The sequence below is a fragment of the Capricornis sumatraensis genome, chromosome 6, assembly GCF_032405125.1.
Source record: "Capricornis sumatraensis isolate serow.1 chromosome 6, serow.2, whole genome shotgun sequence".
NCBI lineage: Eukaryota > Metazoa > Chordata > Mammalia > Artiodactyla > Bovidae > Capricornis > Capricornis sumatraensis.
This window is the reverse complement of record NC_091074.1, coordinates 120,898,019-120,908,133: the sequence shown is the minus strand read 5'-3', so window position 1 is coordinate 120,908,133 and position 10,115 is coordinate 120,898,019. Positions and strand designations below refer to the sequence as shown.

Below are 10,115 nucleotides of genomic sequence, written 5' to 3'. Positions count from 1 at the left end.
GGATAAGGTGGAAGGGGAAAGAGAGTCTCAAAGGATCTTTGAGCGCAAAGGAAAACACACGGATTCTGTTGGGCAACAGACGGTTCAGAGGGCGAGGAGCCCTCGGGGAGGGAGGAGAAGGTTGCTCCAAAGCGGCCCGAGAGAGGAGGAGGAATCTTCGGTCGTCCACCTCTACTCTGCCCCTGTCTTAGCTGAAGGTCCCACCGTCACACCATGCAACGCTCAGGAGTTAATTTAAAAGTGCTGTTTAAGCTGCTTTGAATCTTCTGCCAAGTTTCCATGGCTTGATGTTGTCTTACAATAAATTACTTATCTCATTTCTTACAGTTAATCCATATGCCATTTCCTTGGAATGCAAAAAACCTCATTTATTGCCCCCACCATACACCATCCTCCTAAAACAAACAAACAAAAAAATCACATAATATTTCCAAGCATTGTTCAAAAATAAAGCATTTTTTTGCAACCAATTCTTGCTATGAAACAATATGCACACAAAATGTATTTCTTAAATTCCGTAAGATCCTCCAACATGAGGCAAAACGATAACATCTAAAAAGTGGCTGCGGGGCCACCAAATGATCATTCAGAGCTGTTTGTGTGTGTGTGTGTGTGTGTGTCCATTTCAGTTCAAAATACTAAACATTTAATCACTAAAGCATTAAAAAGAATGTGCACTCTATTTATTTTGATCGGCTTACCTCTTCAGAAATATATAGACCCCCAAATGTGCATACATCAGCAGCTATAAACATTACATGGCATGTCACACTATGTCAGCTTATATGAAAACGTACAAAAATGTGAATGTATTCCAAAACTATTCTGCAGGTACTATCTTTAAAGCAAGACAGAAAATCATTATGAAGTCTTGTAAGCATAACACTGTTTCAAACAGAAATAAATATAGAACACTTTCTGGTAAATTACAGCAGCAAAGAACAAGAGGCATCGTTTTTAAGCAAGATTCCACCACTACAGCAGCTGTTCAGACCTGAATTCCTCTCACAGCCTGCTTTATATTTTCCAGTAGAGCTTTATTTTCTGGGCTCTGATAACGGTCTTGATTTGTATACATGTCCGTCAAAGTAGTCACGTATGCATCAAAATTTTGTTCATTGATTGGATCCTACGAGATATTAAATAGTAGTTCATATGCAACTTTTATTTTCTTAATAGGATATTCACATCAGCATAAAATAGTATCCCAGCCTAACGCCACTGTCCTTATCTTACTTAAAAGGCCTTGCAGAGCAACTTAGCCTTAGGGGATTTACCGATCAGCCCCACCAGAGCGGTTCACGTTACGGCTTGGGGGAGGTAACCGCAAGCATCCAAGGTCTGAGAACCACGAGGACAGAACAGACACACAGCTACGCTAGGATGAGCGCTGCGCGCGGCCCCGGGGGCCTCCGCCCGGCGCCGGTCACTTACCATGTGCGGCAGCTGGATGTTGGCGAGGCTGTGGATCAGGGACTGGCTGAGGTTGGCGAGCTCGTGCAGGAGCGACTCGTTCTGCTGCTCGATCACCTTGTTCTCCTCCTCGATGGTCTTGAGGCTGGACTCCATGGTGGTGATCTGAAACACACAGGCCTCGGTCATGTAACACGAGCCGCCCCCAGCGCGAGGCCTGGGGGCCACGCGGGGGCGCAGCCTCCTCACTCCAGTCCAGAGGTTTCCATGTGAAGGCCTGGACGCTGAAGGGGTCACTTCGTGCGCTTTGAGTCCTCACACTCGAGCACTTGGCAACTGGACCCTAACAGCTGGTCTCTCTGAAAAGGAACCGATGCATGAAGGCGGGCTAGGTTCCCAGGCTGTCTCAGCTTTCACGCAGTTTTTAAAAGGTCTTCTTGCCACTGTGCACAGACGATCGTGTGAGGACTGGCCTTGTGCCACCCAGGCCTTTCTGCTGGCGTGACAGGACGATCTATCTGGATTAGTATCTTAGGATGTGGGGCTAACACATCCTCTTCAGTTCGGTTCAGTCACTCAGTCATGTCCGACTCTTTGCGACCCCATGAATTGCAGGACGCCAGGCCTCCCTGTCCATCACCAACTCCTGGAGTTCACTCAGACTCACGTCCATCGAGTTGGTGATGCCATCCAGCCATCTCATCCTCTGTCATCCCCTTCTCCTCCTGCCCCCAGTCCCTCCCAGCATCAGAGTCTTTTCCAATGAGTCAACTCTTCGCATGAGGTGGCCAAAGTACTGGAGTTTCAACTTTAGCATCATTCTTTCCAAAGAAATCCCAGGGCTGATCTCCTTTAGAATGGACTGGTTGGATCTCCTTGCAGTGCAAGGCTGAAGCTAATACTGCACAGAGAGCTCCTGAAATCTTGGTTCATTTGTGAGTCACTCTCCTCTCCAGAAAAAAAACTGCTTTATTGACTACGCCAAAGATTTTGACTGTGTGGATCACAACAAACTGGAAAATTCTTCAAGAGAAGGGAATACCAGACCACCTGACCTGCCTCCTGAGAAATCTGTACGCAGGTCAAGAAGCAATAGTTAGAACCAGACATGGAACAACAGACTAGTTCCAAATTGGGAAAGGGGTACGTCAAGGCTGTATATTGTCACCCTGCTTATTTAACTTCTATGCAGAGCACATCATGAGAAATGCTGGGCTGGATGAAGCACAAGCTGGAATCAAAATTGCCGGGAGAAATATCAATAACCTCAGATATGCAGATGACACCACCCTTATGGCAGAAAGTGAAGAAGTAAAGAGCCTCTTGATGAAAGTGAAAAAGGAGAGTGAAATAGCTGGCTTAAAACTCAACATTCAGAAAACTAAGATCATGGCATCTGGTCCCAATACTTCATGGCAAACAGATAAGGAAACAATGGAAACAGTGAGAGACTTTATTTTTGGGGGGCTCCAAAATCACTGCAGATGGTGACTGCAGCCATGAAATTAAAAGATGCTTGCTCCTTGGAAGAAAAGCTATGACCAACCTAGACAGAATATTAAAAAGCAGAGACATTGCTTTGCCAACAAAGGTCCATCTAGTCAAGGCTATGGTTTTTCCAGGAGTCATGTATGGATGTGAGAGTTGGACTATAAAGAAAGCTGAGTGCCGAAGGATTGATGCCTTTGAACTGTGGTGTTGGAGAAGACTCTTGAGAGCCCCTTGGACTGCAAGGAGATCCAACCAGTCCATTCTGAAGGAGATCAGCCCTGAATAATCATCTGAAGGACTGGTGCTGAAGCTGAAACGCCAATACTCTGGCCACCTGATGTGAAGAACTGACTCATTAGAAAAGACCCTGCCTGATGCTGGGAAAGATTGAAGGCAGAAGGAAAAGGGGACGACAGAGGATGAGATGGTTGGATGGCGTCACTGACTCAATGGACATGAGTCTGAGCAAACTCCGGGAGTTAGTGATGGACAGAAAGGCCTGGCGTGCTGCAGTCCGTGGGATCCCAAAGAGTTGGACGTGACTAAGCGACAGAACCGATCCTCTTCGTAGTCACGAGGCAGGGGTCCTCAGCGGCCTGTATGGTATCACTGCCTCCCTACCTCAGAGAAGGGTCTGGCATGGCTTCCTGACTGCTCTCCCTTCCTCTAACCTCCCACAGAGAACGTAACCATTGCTGTGGAGCCTCCTGGCCTCCACCTGCCGCCAGACGACCAGTCCTCACTTACTGCACAGCAGGCTGGAGAGCTGCCCGCTCTGCAAAGGGAGGTGAGGGACCCTCAGCGACAGAACCAAACAGGGAGATCCTGGAGGCCACAGCGTGTGTGCTGGGCTCTGTGGGTCCCCAAGCTGGCCTCAGAGGGGTTGCATGGAAACAGGACTGTCTGCCGTATGCCAAGGTCACAGCCTGGCGCCTCCAAATGGCAACCACCGATTGCCCTGAATTATCCGAATCTCTGCTCATCAGCTCTAAACTCTGATTTCTCAGGTAGGATGTCCCTGCTCACATCCAAGGATCCCAAGCAGTTGGGGTCTGAGGGAGTCCCTGACTTCAGCTTTCCCAGGTTTGCCAGGCAAGATCTGGCTCTTTGTGGATTCAAGAGCAATAACACTTGTCAGTAGGCACGTCTCTAGGTGAGAGTATTTCCCGTGGAAGGACACTCGTTGTCCTGGGCTTCTGACCCAGCAGGGTTCAGAGGAAAAGCCAGCACCCCAGGAACTGCTCAGAGGTGGAACGGGGGGCGGGCAGAGTGCTGCCAGGGGGTCAGCATCCCCCGTGGCTGGCCCCTCGGGGTGGAGGGGCTCACCGCACTGCCGCGGGGCTCCCAGTAGCAGGGAGGAGCCGTGGGTACTGGGCGCCTGGCAGCATGCAGCCCGGGAGAGGCCAAGGCTGGCTGTGATGGAGGAATGGTCCTGCTCTCTGTCCGGGGCACCTGGGGCTCGGGGAGGGGCTGGAGGCAGCCTGTCCTGTGGGTTAGGAGCCCCGTGCTCTCAGCTCAAGGTCCTCAGCCTGGGGACAGGCCCCCTGCTATTGGGAGTGTCCTCGTCTACCTGTGTGACGAGCAGCAGGCTTCCTGCAGCGGAGGGACGAGGACCTGAGGACAGTGTGTGCGTGTGTGCACGACCTCTCGCCTGGGCTCAGGATAGAGCTGAGACGTGTTAGAGACGTACACAGAGCTGAGCAATCACTGATTTGATGAAACAAAACGTTTACATAACTCTACACTTGAATTTTTTTTTTTTTTTTTGCTAAGCCACAAAGCTTTAGGGCTCTTAGTTCCCTGACCAGGGACTGAACCTGTGCCCCTTGCCTTGGAAATGCCGAGTCCTGGCACTGGACCCCCAGGGAAGCGCCCGTCCTGAGCACTTCTGATGGAGAGACCACTGAGCTCTTCTGAGCTCGGTACCCAGGACCCTGCAGGGACCCTGGTCTCTCGCAGCCTCTGCAGGAGTAAAATGCAGGTCAGACTGACATTCATGCCTTTGAAGCAGCAGAACCAGAGCCTGCTTTTGCACTGAAAGCTCACATGGAACCGCAGGTAACACAGGTAAGGGTGAGGCTCGGGTGGTCTGGGTCCCAGGTTGGGGGTGGGGTGGCAGGCGCCACGACCTTTGCCTCGTAACCATCATTGGGTGTCCAGTGTGGTCAGGGGACCCCGCTGAGCTCTGCCTTCACCTCCGGTCACAGCACAGCGGCAAGGCCCCCTCCCTTCCTGGGTGTCACTGGCGCTGTGGGGGCAGCGGGGCGTGGGGGCACCAGAAAGCCAGGTGGTGGGGTCTCCAACCTTCCCACCCTGGAGAGGCTGTGCCCCCGGGGGGCAAGGACCAGCAGCAGCCTGTCCCTGGATGCGTAGGGAGGGTCCCAGAAAGGCTGTGAGCGTCCCGGAGGGGATGGCTGGGGAGGGGCCATCTGACCCATGGGGGGGGTCTATGCAGGACGGGGACCCCAGTATCACCTCTGACTACACTGGGAGGGGACGGCTGGCGAGGGGGGACCTGGCCACGGGGAGGGGGGTCCAAGCAGGACGGGGACCCCCAGTGTCACCTGTGACCACACCGGGGGTGTCCCACCCTGGAGCCTCGTGAGGCGCAGCCCTGTGGTCAGCTGAGCTGGGCGCCCGGGACCTGCAGCTGTGCAGCCTCAGCTCAGCCTTTGCAGGCCACACGCGTGGCCTGATGTGCGCACGTCCTGTGTGGCCGCTGCGGGCACATGGGGTCAGGACGAGGCACCTGGACTCAGGCCTCCGGCAGGGGCTCAGTAGAGACCGGACCTGGCCCGCCCAGCAGCCTCGCCGGGACTCTGCGTGGACACAGGGGAGCCAGGAGCCCAGGGATGGGTGGCCCAGCTTTGGCCTCCAGGGGATGAGCTCTCCCCCTGCAGGGACAGGAGACCCTCAGGACCCACTGCTGGGAACCGCGCTTCACTGAAACTCCGGCACAAGTGAACACTAGTCCACCAGGGGCCTTGCGGGGGCAGCAAAGTTTGCCACTGAAATCGCCTCAATAAAAGACCAAGAAAAGGGTGAAAGAGTAAGGAAGACTGGGCTAAGACTAGGGGATGCACGCCCTCTGGGGGCCTGGAGGCTCGATTGGGGGCCTCAGAAACTGTTACCTGAGTTCTGAGCTTGATCATATCAGCCTCCATCTGCGAGTTGGACTCGTTCAGCTCCTTGATCTCCTCGTCCAGCTGCTTGATTTCCTCATCATTCTCTATGCCTGCAGGGACGGGAGGGTCAGAGACGTGGGCCAGGGGCCGCCGCGGGGAGGACAGGGGTTAGAGATGCTGGGCCCGGGGCCGCTGCGGGGAGGACAGGGGGGTCAGAGACGTGGGCCGGGGGCCACCGTGGGGAGGTCAGGGGGTCAGAGACGCTGGGCCCGGGGCCACCATGGGGAGGATGGGAGGGTCAGAGACATGGGCCCCGGGCCGCCATGGGGAGGACTGGGGCACCGTCACTCCTCCAGACGGGGAGCCCAGTTTGCTGGGAAAACAGACTCTTGAATGAAAACGAAACGGTCATGGGTTGTGGGTCTTCTTGTCCCCACTGCCATGCTCACAGTGATGGCACCTACAAACAGGGGAATCAGCTGGAGGTCATGGACCCTCACAAACGGAAAGTTTTCATCTTCATCGAAAACTGAGACGGTTCACCAGAGCCTGCAAGTATGCCCCTCTGCACCCGGCGGTCACCCCGTGTCCTGGGCATGGGTGTCCCCGGCTCTGGCCGTGACCTGTCTGCTCTGCGTGTGGTCTGCCTCTCTGTCCCCCAACCCCCTTCTCCCCCGACTCTCAGAAGGAGCCAGGCGGCTGCTGTATCTGAAAAGAAGACAGCAGGGCGCAACCCCCCCAAGCTGGGGTTCTGCAGATGAGACTCATCACACACACACACACACACACACACACACACACACACACGACTGAAGCCCTGACTTGCCGGGTGCTGAGCGGGCGCTCTTGTGGGAGGCGCAGGGACCGGCTCCAGGTGGTGGTCTCAGAAGCTCCCGGAATACCGACCCTGACTGGTGGGCACAACCCTCATCTGAAGAGCCAGCTTGTGGGGCTTTGTGGGGCAGAGTTCGGGGAGGCCAGGAGGGCACTGTGGGCACCAGCTCCTGAGGGGGCCCAGGCGGGCTGCAGGGAGGAACGTCGGAATGCTTAGGGGCGCGTTAGAGGCCAGGTCTCCCAGCCGGCTGCTGCTGCGAGGCTTCGCCGGGGTCAGAAAGGCCCTGGCCCTCGTGGTGCTTGCCCTGGTCTCCTGTGGTTGGGAGTCCCCAGGGTAGAGCAGAAATCCTGCAGGCACGGGTGCAGGACGGCCGCTCCCGTCACTCGCCCGGCAACTGGGGGAGACTGGGGGCCACTGTCCAGCTTTGCAGAGAGGGGTCCAGTCTGCCCCAAACGGAGGGCCTCTGACAACCCAGAAACTCTGCGCACGCTGCACCCGGCGCCAGCCCCCAGGAATCGAGAAAAGAGAGAGAGGGGGTTCGGGTCTTTGCTGCTGTTTGTAGTGAAATGAAGGGAAAAAAGACTCACGAGAGTAAAACATCCTCCTCTGGAGGAGCCCATTTCTTCTAGGACATCACGTTTCCTTGTGAATGTGATCAGGTGGGACGTGTCGTTGCGCTCAGCTTGATTTCCCTTTAATTACCCTTCCTTCCCAACTGTTTTTCCCATGGATCTGTCTCAGGTGGGAAAGTCAGCCTCACGGGTGAGATGGTCTCGAGCGCCCCCCTCCCTCGGCCACACTCCCACCGTGACCCGGGGACCCCGTGTCCATGGCCCTCATCAGCCCCTTAGGTCTGCAAGGCGCTTCTCTGCAGCCTCTTTCAGGGTCCAGAGGGTCAGCAACGAAATGTGCCTTTTCACCAAATGCTCCCAAAAAGCAGCCCAAGGACACAATAGACGATACTGCCAGTACTGAAACGAGGTCTACGCTTTCTCAGCGGTGGACCGCTGTTTCCCCCTCTGAATCTGTGACCAGGCCTTTATGGAAATCTCTCAAAATTAGGAGCTAGGGTCAGCTGAATTAGCGTATGCAAAAGCAGCCCCTCGGGAGGTCTCCATCAAGGCCATGGCCAAGGTTACGCTTCTGCGGCGGAAGGTCAGGCACAGCTCAAGGCAAGAATGCATGAAAGCAATCAAGACAAGTGACTAAGAGTCCTGACTTGTAAAGCAGCTAAACCATGCGTTAATTTACCACGTAAGGAGGCCTGACTTGTAAAGCAGCTAAACCATGCGTTAATTTACCACGCAATGAGGGTTTGCCAGGGCCTTCCTTTACGTTCCTTAAAGGGCTTCCCTGGCGGCTCAGGTGGTAAAGAACCCTCCTGCAATGCAAGAGACCGTGGTTCAATCCCCGGGTTGGGAAGATCCCCTGGAGAATGGCATGGCTACCCGCTTCAGTATTCCTGCCTGGAGAATTCCATGGACAGAGGAGCCTGGTGGGCTACAGTCCATGGGGTTGAAAAGGGTCGGACATGAGCAAGCAACTAACAGTTTCACTTCCTCTAACTCCCTACCCATCCAGGCGCAGCGAGTACATCTCATATGAAACCTGCGGAAACGTCACAACCCCGTCTGGATCTTTGGGCTGTGAAGGTCAGATTTTCTCAGTGGGTTTCTGTTCAGACTTTTGGACAAGCTCTCCAGGTTGTACTTCTTGTTTTTTAGGTTTGGACAATTTAAAGTCTTCTCTTCTCCAGGTGTGCTTTGCAGCTTCAGCTGAAGACCAGCCATGTGAAGAGCGGGCTATCACATTTTTCTAAGAATCACAGAGAATCCGCCTCTATTCCCCGACCCCTGAGGCCCAGCTGCCTTTGCAGATTTAGCGATCTTCTTTCGGATTCACACTGGCTGAAGGCACTGCGGCAGGCTCTGATGCTTGCTGCGGGGCACGTCTCCCCAAGGCCCCTTAGGTAGCAGCTCTGACCCTCTCGGTAAGGATGCATGGGTAAAGATGAAGCAGTCTTCTCTCACAGGGAAAATACAACGTCTGATTTTTACTTGCATGTAACACGCGAGTGTCAGTGAGCAGACGTGACTGCGTGTCAGGAAGGTCCCTGATGCTGGGGTCTGTACATGAGGCCGGTGGAGCTCGTCCCAGGGAACCACCCTCTGTGACCCTCAGAGCCGCTTGATTAAGAGACCAGGGTTTGGATAATTAGTGATAAGAAGGGTGAAAAACACGCTATGCATCTGCCTGTATCCAATCCGAGATTCACGTTTCCCTTGAGTCGTGAGTGTGTGAGTGTGATTGTCAGTGGAACAATCCACGTCGGGGCTGGCAGTCTGAAGATCACAACACTGTTACAAGACCCAGGGATGGCAGGGAGACTAGCACGCCTCGGGTTTCCATTGAACTTGCCTGATTGGCTTGTCAGGATGCTCTATCAATGGTACTTCATATTCAGTGAAGCCTGTGAGATACTCCAGCATGTCAGCACTTTTGTCTTGGGGCTCAGTTTGGTAGCTCAGTCATGTCCGACTCTTTGAGACCCCATGGACTGCAGCACGCCAGGCCTCCCTGTCCATCACCAACTCCTGGAGTTTACTCAAACTCATGTCCATTGAGTCAGTGATGCCATCCAACCATCTCATCCTCTGTCCTCCCCTTCTCCTCCTGCCTTCAATCTTTCCCAGCATCAGAGTCTTTTCCAGTGAGTCCTTCACATCCGGTGGCCAAAGGATTGGAGTTTCAGCTTCAGCATCAGTCCTTCCAATGAATATTCAGGACTGATTTCATTTAGGATGAACTGGTTGGATCTCATTGCAGTCCAAGGAACTCTCAAGAGTCTTCTCCAACACCACAATTCAAAAGCAATAATTCTTCGGTGCTCAGCTTTCTTTCTAGTCCAACTCTCACATCCATACACGACTACTGGAAAAAGCATAGCTTTGACTAGACGGACCTTTGTCTGCAAAATAATGTCTCTGCTGTCTAGGTTGGTCATAGCTTTTCTTCCAAGAAGCAAGTGTGTTTTGATTTCACGGCTGCAGTCGCCATCTGCAGAGATTCTGGAGCCCAAGGAAAGAGTCTTGGGGCCAGATTCTGGCAAAAGGGAACTAGAAGAATTTTGATAAAGTTATGAGATGAGAATATGGTCTCTCTGGAATATAGGTGAAATCTTAGGAGCCTGTTTCACTGTTTTGAACTTTCATCAAAGAGCATCCATCAGTTATCACGTTTTCTTCGACTTT

The 10,115-nt window shown here is 53.5% G+C and overlaps 1 protein-coding gene across 4 annotated transcripts in view; it reads right to left on the bottom strand.

Moving 5' to 3' along the window:
- Nucleotides 1-368: 368 nt before the first annotated feature.
- Nucleotides 369-10,115, bottom strand: part of MYT1L (myelin transcription factor 1 like) — a 133,782-nt gene continuing 124,035 nt past the window's right edge. For 2 of the 4 annotated variants that reach the window (XM_068974012.1, XM_068974013.1), the window contains exons 19-21: nt 6,036-6,139; nt 1,435-1,578; nt 989-1,129 (exon numbers count right to left, since the gene is read on the bottom strand). In XM_068974012.1, the coding sequence (XP_068830113.1) occupies nt 989-1,129; nt 1,435-1,578; nt 6,036-6,139 (389 nt within the window). Of the gene's footprint in view, nt 396-988; nt 1,130-1,434; nt 1,579-6,029; nt 6,140-10,115 lie in introns of those variants that run through there. The other 2 variants (XM_068974014.1, XM_068974015.1) reach the window with 2 other exon arrangements.